The sequence below is a fragment of the Podarcis vaucheri genome (assembly GCF_965113315.1).
Source record: "Podarcis vaucheri genome assembly, chromosome: 7".
NCBI classification, from domain to species: domain Eukaryota; kingdom Metazoa; phylum Chordata; class Lepidosauria; order Squamata; family Lacertidae; genus Podarcis; species Podarcis vaucheri.
In genome coordinates, this window is record NC_138765.1 from 21,081,033 (window position 1) to 21,095,499 (window position 14,467).

The 14,467-nt window shown below is 43.5% G+C and overlaps 2 protein-coding genes across 3 annotated transcripts; one reads left to right on the top strand and one right to left on the bottom strand.

The window, feature by feature from the left end:
- Positions 1–425: 425 nt before the first annotated feature.
- LOC309537248 (sulfotransferase 2B1-like) lies at positions 426–8,321 on the top strand. Of its 2 annotated transcripts, none has more exons than XM_082231971.1 (7): positions 426–568; positions 1,431–1,579; positions 2,783–2,991; positions 3,750–3,876; positions 4,588–4,682; positions 7,140–7,320; positions 8,109–8,321. In XM_082231971.1, the coding sequence occupies exons 2-7, from the start codon at positions 1,447–1,449 to the stop codon at positions 8,216–8,218; spliced, it is 855 nt and encodes a 284-aa protein (XP_082088097.1). In that variant the 5' UTR covers positions 426–568; positions 1,431–1,446; the 3' UTR covers positions 8,219–8,321. The 2 variants fall into 2 exon arrangements, with proteins under 2 accessions (XP_082088097.1, XP_082088098.1); XM_082231972.1 differs by having other exon boundaries at positions 553–568; positions 1,431–1,554.
- Positions 8,322–9,980: 1,659 nt separating this feature from the next.
- LOC309537341 (cytochrome c oxidase subunit 6B1-like) lies at positions 9,981–11,709 on the bottom strand. The gene is made up of 3 exons (XM_082232209.1): positions 11,570–11,709; positions 10,902–11,002; positions 9,981–10,210 (listed from the first exon to the last, which is right to left on the bottom strand). Exons 1-3 carry the CDS (start codon positions 11,673–11,675, stop codon positions 10,157–10,159), a joined length of 261 nt encoding a protein of 86 aa, XP_082088335.1. The 5' UTR covers positions 11,676–11,709; the 3' UTR covers positions 9,981–10,156.
- Positions 11,710–14,467: the final 2,758 nt, after the last annotated feature.

The following is a 14,467-nucleotide window of genomic DNA, read 5'->3' on the forward strand; positions in this document are numbered from 1 at the left end:
GGGGGCGGCGGGGGTGTTCTTTGTAATTGTCAGTCCTAGTTTGTTCTTCTGGGCTTTCTGTAGAGGTTTCCTGTGTGAGGTGGCAAAGTCCTCAAGAAAACTCCGTGTATACCTAGGAAGACAATTCCTGCTTCCTTCTGTTAGGCTCCCTTTTCTTTCCTTAAAGAATGATTGCCCTCTGTCTGATTTCCAGAATGGAACATGCACGGATTTAAAATTAAATGCTAAATCAAATAAATTCTATAATTGGCTGCGGCAGAGGGAGAGATGGGACAATCCAGTGCCTCATTTTGCTCTTGAACTGGCACTTGAGTTTTGTTTCTTCCTCCTCCCTGTCCATCCCCTTTTCCTTTGGAGTTGTATCTTTTAGATAGGGTCTGTCGGCTTTGTTCCAATGTAAGCTTCCTCTGGGATCTTTTCAGCCACAGAGAAGAATAAAATGCTGTAAATCATTAACTGAGTGTAAAAGGTCATTGTGAACATTCTTCATCTCACCTTGCCATACTGCTGGCAGAGCAAGGGAAAGGAAGAGACCAGAAGAACAGAAGATCGGAAGCAGCCAGTGGTTGTAAGTATGGTACAGGCTGAATTCTAAGTTGGGTTGGGGGCTATAAAAGGAGGGGGGTTGTTTCAAAGGTTTATAGTTACTCAGAACCTCCAAGTCCCATAGAGCCAAATGTATACCTCTTTGGTTCATAAAAGCCCTCACTTTTTTACACTTATTCTTTGGGGGGTCCTGATGCAAATTCTCAGGCTCTTGGAATGTAACAGGACCATAAGTTAATGCATATTTTTGCTGCGTTTGTGGCTTTGGTGAAATAGCCATTTAAACTCTGATTCCATGGCCATAGTGTGAGAGTTAGTCCACAAGCAATTACATGTGTATTTACAAGCAATTACAAGTGGAAATATTCCTACCCGGTCCCAACAATAAGGCGGCTGACATTTGTCCATAGCAAGGTCATGCATACCAAAGTATGAAGAGGGTGGTTGGGTTGGGAGACCCGGCGAGGAGGCAAGAGAAGGAAGCCCCCAGCCGCGAAGCAGTTTAAAACACCTGTGGTCACGTCGCTCACCGGCATAGACTGGCCGAGCAGGTGTGATGCATCTGGGGCAGGCGCAGAAGGAGGTCTCAATCCTATGCCCACGAGCCGGGTCATTGCAAGGGCCCAGATGCCCAGCCACAATGCTGCCCAATGCGAAAGGTGAGGGGGTCCTACCTGAAGGTCCCAAAGGATGTGGCATCAAAACTCACTCTCTCATATATCTTGATAAATATGTTCTAATGAATAATTATAATGTGTTTGTGAGAGGGGGTTACTGCTTTGTTTTTGCTTTATTGTGTATTTTGTATGGCGAACCACACTGTTATCTTTGGCTGTATACAAATTTAATTAATGGTGGTGATGGTGATGATAACATCTTTACAGTTTTTCAGTGTCATCAATGACTTCTTTCACATACAAGGGAATCAGTTTACCTGTAGTGGACTACTACTCAGAGGAAACACTCCGCTATGCTGAAAATGAATTCCAAATGTTGGATGATGATATAGTGAGTGTCACTTACCCCAAGTCAGGTTAGTAATTTTAAACTTGGAGTAAACGGTGTTTCAAAGATGATGATGATGTCCTATTTCAGAAACATTAAACAATAAAATAGCTAATCTCTCCCTGCATCCATTTTTGATGCTTCATATCTCCTACAGTCTTTGTATGTTAAGACACACCTTTTTCTTTTTTGACAAGTCGGATCAAGAAATTAAAGTTTCATTTAAAACCAATTATTATGGTTCTGTCATGTCTAAAGGCTGTGTGTAACATTCCACTCTGCCAGGAGCGTCATGCAACTGACAAATGCATCTTAAACTCGTGATTCAAAACACTGGACAGCTAAGCGGGTGGCTTGCATCATAGATTTTTGTTTTTCTAGATACACAGCTCCTGGAAATGGGGACTCTATTAACACCACCATGCTAAACCTCCTTACTCGGAGGTACCTCAACAATTAAGGTATAGCTGACCTATAAAAAGATCAGGAAGATACACTCTTGCTTAAGAGAAAGATGCTTAAGGAAAACAGGTCCAAGAATTTCAGATAGTCCATCCAAAACTTCTACAGCTAACTTTAATCAATAATTTCGTTTCCCATTTTCTCTCACCTCATCCCTCCCCACCCCCCTCAGTATAAAGCTGTTTTGGATTCCTGATTAAGCAGACAATGTTCTTATCACTGAATGCAGCAAAATCAGGTGGTATTCTCCTTTAAATTGAGGGCCACCTAAAGAATCTGAGGCTTAATTTTCCCTCTTGTGGAATATCTGTTCTTCAATACTGGAATAGCTGGATCACATGTTTGGCCAAGTATAAAGCTGTTCTGCTATATTTTAACAGGAAGATTCTAGAGATGTGCCTCCTGCAGGTGTGAGCAACAAGTCATCCATGAATGCTGACTGTATATAGAAAGCTAAGTAATATGTCTGCTATAGATTAGTCACACTGCTAATATCCTCACTGGCTACACCCTCATCAAAATAGTTCATTCAGTTTGGTTCACCATGTTAAACTAGACATGAATTTTTGGAATCTTGCCTGCGTAGGAGGGTGCTGAGTAACTTGCTGTTCACAAAAAATCATTCCAATTTTTTCTGATCCTTTCAATTGATTTTGCATGGGGCAGACTGGTGCTATTGAGCCATGGAAGGGGAGAGGGAACAAGATAAAGGAAATGTGTTTATTGCAGAATCAAGAGGGGTTGAGAAGACTACCTAATATTCCTCTAGGTACCCATTGGATGCAGGAGATCCTGGGCTTAATCTGGCGTGATGGGGACCCCTCCTGGGTTCAGAGTTTACCAACGTGGGAACGGATACCTTGGATTGACAGTATTCCGGGCCTACAGCTTGCCTTGAAATATCCTGCACCCAGGCTCCTGGCATCTCACCTGCCATTCCACATTTTCCCCAAGTCCTTCCTGCACTCCAAGGCCAAGGTAAGAGAGGAACAATTGACACACCAAACCTTCTTTTGGCTCTGTTAGGCAGAATGACCTGCTCAGTGTTTCAAACACTCCACCTATGGCCCTAGTCAAGACAAGTATCTAACCCAAAAGGGGTGGGGAGATAACCCCTGCCCAAATCAAGGATGGAGGAAGACAATTTGCTGCCTGAGGTGTGGCAGAAAACACACATTACCAAACACTAATTCCTACTAGCTTCTGGGGATATAAGGATGGTATACAAATTTAATAAACAAAGAAAGAAACAAATAAAACAACAGTAAATTAAACAACAAAGACTTTGCTTCCTTTTCATGAGCCCCACCTAAGCTGCCTCGGTCTGTCTCTAGCATAGGCGCCGACTCCATGGGGCCTGAGGGGGCCCAAGCCCCCTCAAAAAATTGTTTGGGGGGGCTCTGCCCCCCAATAATCTCGGGCGCCCCTCCAGCAGAACGCCACTGCCGCCCCTCCCCCAGCCCAAAATGCACAGGGTCGGGCTGCATGCCTCCTGCCCTCCCTCCTGAGCAAAAGCTCCACCCAATTTCCTTCGGAGCTGATTAATAGGCGCAGCACGCTCTCCCCTATTCGCTCATGAGGAGGCGGGGCTACTTTATCTGCATATTCATGAGCTTATTTATTATTCATGAGCTTTCGCGGGCTCCCCCAATGTTTTTTATAAGTCGGCGCCCCTGGTCTCTAGTTAGGGCTGTTTCTGTTGCCTTCCCTAAATATGTCCCCTCCCTCTCTTCCAGGTTATCTATACCGTGCGTAATCCCAAAGATGTGATGATCTCATACTATCATTTCAGCAAGGGCTTAAAAATAGTGGAGGACCCTGGAACTTTGGAAGAGTACATGGAGGAGTTCCTGAGTGGGAGTGGTAGGGAAAGAGGGAAATCAGCCTGTCTCATTTGTTCTACCTCACTGTTTACTATGTTATCAAGGCTCTTTCCTGCCCTTTCCTCTCATTTCCTTTCATTGTATCAGAGAAGTATAATTCCCAGTGAGATAGGTGGGGAAGGGGTAGGATGGGAAAAGGTCTCGCAGTACTCGCCTCATTTTCTTTTAAAAAGTAATGAATGTCATTAAAAGGGGAATTGGAATGGCTGCAAAATGTAGGGAGAGGATATTATGAATCCCTGGCTCTAGTGTCGTATACAATATTAGATCTCTTGTCTATGTAAATAGAATCATTAGACAACCCAGTCGCTAGGTGGTACTAGGCTTAGTTGTATTTGGGTGTTATTGAAAGTTCCCTGCTTCTGTAAATAGGTGCCACTGTGGTGGGAAGGTAAACGGTGTTTCCGTGTACTCTGGCTTCTGTTATGGTGTCCTGTTACACCAGAAGTGGTTTAGTCATGCTAGCTGCATGACCCAGAAAGCTGTCCGTGGACAAACGCCAGCTCCCTCAGCCTGAAGCAAGATAAGTGCCACACCCCATAGTTGCCTTTGACTGGACTTAACTGTTACCTGCCTTTTACCCGATTGGGTGAATAAAGGCCCTTTGTAGGTTCCTGACTGGTGTATCCTTTATGTCTTTCCTCTCGCCTCTGAAACTGTTTACTTTGCTCTTTACACTTTGCTCTTCAAGTGTCTTATGGTTCCTGGTTTGAGCATGTGAAAAGATGGATGGAGATGAAGGACAAATCCAACTTCTTCATCATCACCTATGAAGAACTACAGCAGGTATTGGCCCAACCTTGACAATATTCACACTTCCAGGTTGTGTCTCCAACTTTATGTCATGTGACATATTATTTTGCCATTTTATTTTATTTTTTGTTCTGAAAAAGTCTTCTACAATTGGCAAGGTGATTCTGAGTTAGAGAGGTACAAATTCCAAAGTAATTCTCACCTTTATCTGGTGCTTTCTGTCCAGTTGCAGTTGCTTGGTTCTGCATAAGTCTATGCTCTGTTTCATTGTTTGCTGATTCAGAAATATGTGCATTTTTAACACACACTACCATCGCAGCAAACCTAGACAACATCTTAAAAAGTAGAGACATCACCTTACCAACAAAGGTCCGTATAGTAAAAGCCATGGTTTTCCCAGTAGTGATGTATGGAAGTGAGAGCTGGACCATAAAGAAGGCTGATCGCCGAAGAATTGATGCTTTTGAATTATGGTGCTGGAGGAGACTCTTGAGAGTCCCATGGACTGCAAGGAGATCAAACCTCTCCATTCTGAAGGAAATCAGCCCTGAGCGCTCACTGGAAGGACAGATCGTGAAGCTGAGGCTCCAATACTTTGGCCACCTCATGAGAAGAGAAGACTCCCTGGAAAAGACCCTGATGCTGGGAAAGATGGAGGGCACAAGGAGAAGGGGACGACAGAGAATGAGATGGTTGGATGGTGTTCTTGAAGCTACCAGCATGAGTTTGATCAAACTGCGGGAGGCAGTGGAAGACAGGAGGGCCTGGCGTGCTCTGGTCCAGGGGGTCACGAAGAGTCGGACACGACTAAACGACTAAACAACAACAACCATCGCAGCTATCTACAGATATTTACAAATCAGTTCATCTTCCCTGCATGTTCCCTTTCAAAATTAATGAAACAGGTAGCCCTCTTAGCCAAGAGCCTTGGGACACCTTAGAGACAAAGCTAATAGTGTGACTAATGGCCCATCACAAATCCACCTGTCACTGCAAACCTAAACATGCCCTTTCAGAAGTAAGTCCTATTGAATTCAGTGGGGCTCACGACCAGGTAAGTGGAATTAGGATTGAAGCAATTCTTGCTACCTTGATTTCACAATTCATTATAAAGTTTCTATCCTGTCTTGTTTCTCTCACGTCAGGAGAGGCAGTTTAGTTATGCTGTAAGTGCAGAAAACTTGGGTGGTGGTGGGGATGTAAAAGATTTTTAAATTTAATTTCACTATTGAAAGAAACATTTAAGGTGGTAAGAACGGGCAGTCAAATCCAAATGGTTCTCCACTCTTAAAAAAACAACCTGTGGAGCAGTGATAACACTAGCAATTTTCAGAAGAGATTATTTATTTCCTTGTGAAAAGAACAATAATGATTGATGTGTTCCTTTGGTCTTTAAAATGTTATAGGGGAAAAAATCACGATAGGGTTTCATCCTTAATCTGCCCCCTAAAACCATATACCTGTGGATGAGTATCTCTGAATTCTGTGGGATTTACTTCTGAGTAGACATGATTAAGATTGCAGCATAATCCTTTAAACACATAATATCACTTCCGAAGAGGCACCTTTATGCATCAGTTAATATATTAGCAACATACTTCAAAGAAATTTATGTATCTATTTATATACAAAGTATGTGTGTTAAAAAAGGAAAGTGTCCTTTGCAGAGAACTAAGGGACGCGGGTGGCGCTGTGGGTAAATCCTCAGCGCCTAGGACTTGCTGATTGTATGGTCGGTGGTTCAAATCCCCGTGGCGGGGTGAACTCTCATCGTTCGGTCCCAGCTCCTGCCCACCTAGCAGTTCGAAAGCACCCTTAAGTGCAAGTAGATAAATAGGTACCGTTTTATAGCGGGAAGGTAAACGGCGTTTCCGTGTACTGCTCAGGTGCCGGTTTGCCGGAGCAGCGTCGTCACGCTGGCCACGTGACCCGGAAGTGTCTCCAGACAGCGCTGGCCCCCAGCCTCTAGAGTGAGATGAGCGCACAACCCTAGAGTCTGTCAAGACTGGCCCGTACGGGCAGGGGTACCTTTACCTTTAAGGTGAATAGTGCTCACAGCAAGTCTGTGCTACAGAGGGGGTTTGAATGAGCAGATGGAATGAAACAGTTTGATAGTCCATTTTCAATTGATTTCTCCAACATTTCTATTTTGAGTTCAGAGTTCCTTTCTTTTTCTCCAATATATTTAAAATAAAATAAAAATGACTTAAGGCCAAAGAGCCTGATATTACATGTGCGGTGGCATTCCTTTGTTCTACAACAGACCAGGTGTAGCCTACAATCTGCTGTTCTGTACTTAATTCAACATCTTCAAATTCAGAGCTGTCTCCAGTATTCCCTGGGTCCTGTACCAAATTTGAGGTAGCCTTGAATCATTCTTGCTAAACGCTCCCTGCAAGAATGGCCTCTGTATTCTTCTTTCTCAAAGGGCAGATCTCCCTGTGGCAGTGTCAATATGAGAATTCGGTCATTTGCTTTTTCCTTCTGCAGGACCTACAAGGAAGTGTGAAGAGGATTTGTCATTTTATTGGTAAAGAGCTGAACAGTCAGCAAATCGACTCTGTGGTGGAAAATGCCTCCTTCCACAAGATGAAGGACAACAACATGTCCAACTTTACTCAATTTCCAGATACCTATTTTGATCACACAAAAGGAAAGCTCATGAGGAAAGGTAACAAAATACCCTGTGATAAACAAAGGCTGTGGCTTGTGCAATCTATGAAAAGTGTGTGTGTGTGCCTGTGTGTAAAAGAGAGAGAGAGAGAGAGAGAGAGAGAGAGAGAGAGAGAGAGAGAGTGTGTGTAGTGGTGGGGAAGAAATTTGATTCAGTTCACATTGAGTAAGCCTACTCAGCTCACACTTTCCTGTACTGAAACTCAACAGTTCTTTGAAATTCACACTTCTCTGAAATTTGTGTGCTATTTTCTGCACAACTGATCAGTGCAAAAATGAAACTGCTAACATAATGTAGGCTGGCTTCACCCTCCCAAGGCTGGATACCTGGAGGTCTCCGCCTACCTCAGCCAATCGCCCAACCCTGCCTGAGGAGGCGTTGCCAGGGGATTGGCCAGGTAAGGGGAGAGACCGCCCTGCCCACACAACAGAAGGTGAATCTTACATGCGAAACATCAGTTATTTAAGATTTGAAAAAAGAGAGAAAAGGAGAAAAACTAAAATTGACAGATTTGCCCATTCTTACTTGTGAAGCTTTAGGAAAATGCAGCTAAGTAAGTCTAGGCCATCAACATGGAAGCATAACTACTCCTGGGGTACCAGTTGAGGGAGGGCCTGGGAAGGACAGCCAGGGAGCAGGTCCTGCTATTCCTAAAAAAAGCCACTTTCCAGTGGAAGGGCAAGTCCTGAGCAAGATGAAATGGGGTCCTGATTTTAGTTGAAGTAATTTTAGTGGATCTTTTTTGTGGTTACCAAGTGGTTACACACCCTCTTGTGTTGTTCCAGGTATCTGTGGGGACTGGAAGAACCACCTGACTGTGGCACAGAATGAACACTTTGACCGTGTTTATCGTGAGAATATGCAGGGTCTGCGCATGACATTTCCATGGGATTGAAGAATGTCAAATTACTCCTCCTGCTATTTTGTCTCATGCTTTTATGTCTCTAGTGGTTCTGGTATTTTTGAACAGAAATTGAATGGTTTTATTGTGATCGTTACTTTTGTGCCTCCTTGTTGTTATTATTATCATTAAGCTTCTGGTCTCTCAACACCTACTGGGATGCATTAAAATGTCCCTCTTGGCTCCCTGAAGTTTATCAGCAAAGCTGAATACTCTGATCATTTCCTTGGAAGGTAGGAAGTGGGTTATCAGCATACTCTTGTGCGACCAGTTTCCTTGGATCTGAAGTGTAAGGTCAATGATGGAAAATCACTCCTTCAAGTCCATCTCTTCCTGTCTCTTCCACTTCTGGAGAGTGATGGATCTTTCACAGCCACTTTGGTGTGTTCTGAGGTCAGCAACTGCTGCCCTAGCTCCTCAGGCCCAGAAGTGGTGTCTGGGGTGAGAGCATGCAATCAATTTTGCAGCTCCAGCGACACAGCATGGCTCCCGACTGCCCTACTTCTGTGCATCGTATTTCTCCAGGGGCTCATCTCTTACAACGGATGATCTTCCTCCTCCCTAAGGGCACCCCACCTGTGTTGCTGTTCCAGTACATCCCACTCAGCTCTATTGAGAAACACTGCATGTTGCCCTGTACTGTACAGGATTGCCCTGTAATTTTTTTATTCACCTCTCCATCCAGGGAAGCAAGAGGCATTATCAGAGTGAAAGAGTACCTCACAGCCAGGCAGAAGCACACAGAGGAAGCTCAGTGATGGTGAAAGATGCAGCCTAGGGAAAGGGGGAATGGCCAGACGAATCCCAAGGGCCAGATAAGAGAGGTGTGGAGGGCAGCAAACAGCCTTGAAGGCCAAGGCTTTCATTCTTACCTTGTGTGTTTATTCAGAAGGAAAATCCACAGAGTTCAATAGTAAATGTTCAATAGTAAATAGACATTTTTGCACTGTCACTTTACAATTCAGCCCTACAGATATTTACACAGCAATCTGAATCACCCTGAGTAAGGCTTGCTTCCTAGCAATCAACTACCTAATGTTTTCCTTTTGTCCAGGTGAAGGGCTTCTCGCAGTGTGAGAAAAATATCACTTTAGTGCAAGAATGCCAACTTGAATAAAATATGGGATTGGGGAGCAGATAAGCCTCTCCCTGCATAATCGATCACAGGATGCGGCACAAATGCACCATTTAATTGGTAATGACTATCAACTTTGGGGGCTTAGGCCCCCTCAAATATTTTACTGAGGGCCCGAAGTGACATCGGCCCCTAGGAGTTGACTCCTATGCTACAATGCCAAAGCAGCAGTGATGAAGTCAGGCCTTAAGCCCAGCAGGAAAATAACCCCCTTCTGTAAAATGTGTTATCTAGGCTCCCGCCTCTTGCATAAGCACAGAATTCAGGGACTTTTGTCATCTGCTCATGTAACTTATTACAACATATCCAAACAACCTGCGGAACATTCTTTTATCATGAGCACTAAGTGGGAACTGGCCAGCTGCAAGAGAAGGCTGGCTGTGATGTAGCCAGATCAGCCTCCAATCCAACAAGCAAGTAGGAAATTCAATATGCAAAAGTATTCCAGACTGCTTATCAAGTGGAAGTGGAGAGGTGTGGTTTATGGCAAAGCAAGGAGGGGTGCTGTGGAAAATTATGTGAGTCGTGTATCCTACATGCTATAAGAAGCACCCCAGTCATTGACAACAATACCACAAATTCACACATAATCAGCCAATCTTAACACAAACCATGGCCACATGTTTTTATGCCTTTTATTAGAATTTGCACTGTTCACATGATGTTGGACGCTCAAGTCAGCATGACCAAGAAAAAACATTATTTCAGACTATCCTTCAGTCACTGCATTTCGGTGGGGGGACCTCAGCAGCACAGCAGTGTCATGAGAAAGGGAGCAATTGGCAGGGGCAAGACAATCAGATCTTGCCAGGAAAAGTCCCCTCTTCTATGCGCTCATCCCAGCTAGTGACCTGCAAAAGACCAATAGGCTTCTTTGATTAGTCATATCTTCTGGGCTAGTACAGAGGCAAAGTGACTAAGACTACAGATCTCCTCCTGCACATGGAATTCTGCAGCTTTCTTTGTAGAAAATTACATTTCTAATCCTCATAACTATAGATTATAATAGTCTTCTTTTGTGGGTTTTGTGGGAGTTGCCTACAAAATGTTGCAATGTTCACAAGGTGATATTTATGTTTCCTGCATAGCTATCTAGCTTATCCTCATATTTAATAAAATTTTGACCTTGCAATTTGTCCATGAAAAGGTCCCCAAGGCAAAACAATGAAAATAGTAGTAGTTCCAGTTATGTTCTTTTATTACCCATCACTTACCAATACATATCCTCCTTGTTCTTTTGCTACATGCAGCTAAAAATATAGGAACACATCAGGCTCACATTATTAATTTTATGCAAAATAATAGGTTTTAGTGGTTATCATTTTGAGTAGATTGAAGTTTTCTGACATACATTAAGCATCTGTCTATTGCATCTCTGAGGCTTCACCCAGCACAGCCCATGGTCCACAGAACCTCCCCTCCAGTCAAATAACAGAGCACTGAAATGTGCCAAACACCACCCATCAAGCCCATCCTTTGCCCTGACACCTATTTCTTTTTCACATACATATTCCTTAACCCTGTTCAGTTCCATTCACATACCCAAGAAACGGGGCAAAGGGACGTGTACACTCTTTTGTACCACTGGCAGACATAAGGGTCTCCTCCCTTGGCATTCATGGCTTTCTCACAGCGGTGGAAATCTGTGGAGAGAGAAATGTTTCAGACTTATGAAGACGACCACTGCAGCTCCTCTAGTACAGAGCCCAGGGGACAGCTTTTTAAATCCCAAACTGTTTGCAAGACTCTTTTGATGTATTCTGCACAAGGTGACATCAGACATTAGTTTAGCCTATCTCTGCTTATTTTATTGTTATTTAATCCTTCTTTCCTCCTCTACTATAGAAACTACCCAGATCAACTTACAAAAAAGAATACATAACACTTGCACATTCTCGTAATAAGGATATTATAGTGATAATATTATGGTCTGACCTGTTGCATTTTCCTATTGTTTCCACTTACTGCCTCATTTTATGCACAGATCTAGAAGTGCTGCAGCCTGAAACTTTTAGGAAGACTTGCACAGTACACTATGGACCTTGCCTGCAATAGTGAAAGTCAACTGTTTGGAAGTTCAGACATAGTACAATAGGACAACTACATTTTTTATACTTCTCTGGCAACTCAGATGTCAGATGATGAATAGTCCTAGTTTCTCATTACTCACCCAAGGATGCAAAAAATTCACACAAATAAATTATACTCACCAAGATAATTCTGCCAGCAGTTCCAGGTTTGGTTTTGATTGGGGAACCGGCTGTCAAACGGAGCCATTCGGTAATTTTCCAGCTTTTCCTTTATGGTTTCAGACATGTTCTCTTCTCTGAAAGAATATATAAAATCAGCAATGTGAAAAGACCCAGAAGATTCACAGCAGTAACACTTAGAAGCCATATCCCATGTTAAGGGATTATGTGTCCCAAATGTATTTATATCTTCAAGGAGCATTCCAACAACTGGATGGCTGCACAGTCAGATCATGGGAGCAGAACACTGCTTAAAAGGTAAAGGTAAAGGACCCCTGGACAGGTAAGTCCAGTCAATGGTGACTATGGGGTTGGGGCGCTCATCTCGCTTTCAGGCCAAGGGAGCCAGTGTTTGTCCACAGACAACTTTCCAGGTCATGTGGCCAGCATGACTAAACCACTTCTGGTGCAACGGAACACTGTGATGGAAACCAGAGTGCACAGAAACGCCGTTTACCTTCCCGCCACAGTGGTACCTATTTATCTACTTGCACTGTTAGTTTTCTAACCCCAGCCCACCAAGCACACATACACACATGTATACCTATCAATCCATGCAGCAAAGAAATACATTAACACAGTATTATCTCTGTTATGTACTGAAGTTCTCACCCTGGGCCAGCAGGGGGATACTGTAGATAGTTTTCACTCAGGTCCACATATGCAAATAAGGGATTGAAAGTGACGTTCAGTGACTGGATAGTTACAGAAAGTTGCTACAGTTGCGTGGTAGTGGAGCTCTATATAAGCAGGCTGGCTGAACCCTTCAGTTCAGTTCTGTTCTGGCCTGTGAATAAACAAGAGCTGTTTGAAGAATCACTGTGTCATCTGATATGTTCACCCACAACTTAACAATCTCTGTACACCATCCCCTAACAAATCTACAACATTAAAACCCCATCTCCCAATATCTGCCTGATAAGAGGCCAGAAAGATATTGCTTCAAGTCCTAACATTCCTGTGGACATGCTGGAAAGAGAGTAATAGTATGCAGAGCAGGTATAAGGGAACCTCTGGCCCTCCAGATGTTGAACTACATCCCTGGCAAATGGTGATGCTTGCTGGGGCTGAAGGGAGTTGTGGTTCAGCAACATCTGAAGGGGCAAAATTTCTTCGCACCTGCACTGCAGCGAGTCCTGGAAGACCCGCTCCCTGCTCTGCTAGCTTTTTTCCACCCGGCCTGCGGTCCTGGCTGACTCCAGCTACACAAGCTGAGGTTGCTGAACAGACTCTTGGTTTGGGGTATTGTTTGGTGGGTTTTATTGCTATTGCTGATACAGTGGTACCTCGGGATACGAACACTTCAAGTTACCTTTTTTCGGGTTACCAACTATTGTAACCCGGAAGTAAGTTTTCCGAGCTCTAGGAGGCCTTGCTGCTGCCTGGAGCCAAGCCCCAACATCTGTGGGGCTTGCGGAGGCTCTGCGAATGCTGGGAGCCAAGCCGATTGTGATTGTGGAAGAGGACCCTGAGTCCCCATCCAAACATCAGCACAGGTAAGAAAATGAACACATTTTCATTTTGTACTGTTTTATTGATTTCATTTTATGGATCAATGGCCTCCTTAGATAGTAAAATTCATGTAAAAGTACTGTTTTAGGGGTCGCTTTTCACCATCTTGTTCCTGTTTTGGTGTGTTTCGTTTGTTAATTGAGTCCCTGGCTGCTAATCAGAGGCTTCCTATTGAGTCTGCCATCTGTTGAGTCCCGAGCACCCATGCAACACAGAAGTAAGATTTGGAGGTTTTGTTTTTTGCAATTTTTTTTTTGCGTTTTGGTTTGTTTGTTTGTTTTCGGTTTTTTGACTGTGACTTGTTCTTCATTTTATGGGACTGACTTGTGACTTCGCTTTTGTGACTGTGGCTTGTGACTTCATTTTTGTGACTTGTTTTTGTGACTGTGTGGAACCCAGTTCAGGTACTGATTGATTGTGTGACTGCAGAAATGGATAAAAGCCCCCCATCCAAACTGACTATCATCAGTGTACGTAAGAAAAAAGAAAATGTTAAATTTTTTCCATCTAAAATACTGTCTTATTTATTTTATAGTACAGTACATTGATTATTGCCTTCATTTTATGGCTCAATGGTCTCATTAGACAGTAAAATTCATGTTCAATTGCTGTTTTAGGGAGTGTTTTTCATCGTCTGGAACGGATCAATCCACTTTCCATTACTTTCAATGGGAAAGTCTGCTTACAGGTTAAGAACGCTTCAGGTTAAGAACGGACTTCTGGAACCAATTAAGTACTTAACCTCAGGTACCACTGTAGTTCAAAGTGTTGCTAGGTGGCCCTAAAGTTACCTCCAACTGTTTGGAAATTTCCAGTTCCAATGCCTTCTGTTCCAATTGTTTGAAAGCTGGCTGGAACATTTTGTGACTTGCTACGTTTTGCAACGAATTGCGTTATGGCAGATTCATTTATGCCAGCGCCATGAACTATTTTAGAAACCTTTTTTCCAGGATGGCATAGCAGTGCTTAATTTTTTTTTCTTGGCTTGCAAAAGTATAGAAAATGAGTATTCTGCTTAATGGATGCATCAGACCAATGAAGTGTTTGATCTTTCTAATAGATTTGGCAAGTGTGTAATGATCTATTGAGAAAAGGAGCACCCACAGATAGATGATATTGAGGCAGTAATTCATCTTACTTTGTCTCCCCCAGTAATCCAACAGGCACAAATGAGTATCATTGTGCATATTGCACCATAGTCGCAGTGTGCTGGTCCCAGGGGGAGGTTACCGTGAGGCGTGGTCAGAGACCGGTCCTGGGTCGAGGGTCTGGAGACTGTCCACCAAGGGCAAAGCAGGGTCCAAAGCGAGGAGCTGGGCAAGGTCGGGAACTCTGGAAGAACAGGTC

Bases quoted from the DNA above. Each gene is read 5' to 3' on its own strand.
- LOC309537248 (XM_082231971.1), top strand. From the start codon at position 1,447: ATGACTTCTTTCACATACAAGGGAATCAGTTTACCTGTAGTGGACTAC. The intron at 1,580-2,782 runs GTTAGTAATTTT...ATATTCCTCTAG, and splicing joins TGTCACTTACCCCAAGTCAG to GTACCCATTGGATGCAGGAG. The intron at 4,683-7,139 runs GTATTGGCCCAA...TTCCTTCTGCAG, and splicing joins CCTATGAAGAACTACAGCAG to GACCTACAAGGAAGTGTGAA.
- LOC309537341 (XM_082232209.1), bottom strand. From the start codon at position 11,675: ATGTCTGAAACCATAAAGGAAAAGCTGGAAAATTACCGAATGGCTCCG. The intron at 11,003-11,569 runs GTGAGTATAATT...CTCTCTCCACAG, and splicing joins CTGCTGGCAGAATTATCTTG to ATTTCCACCGCTGTGAGAAA. The intron at 10,211-10,901 runs GTATGTGAATGG...GGTCTTTTGCAG, and splicing joins CCCTTTGCCCCGTTTCTTGG to GTCACTAGCTGGGATGAGCG.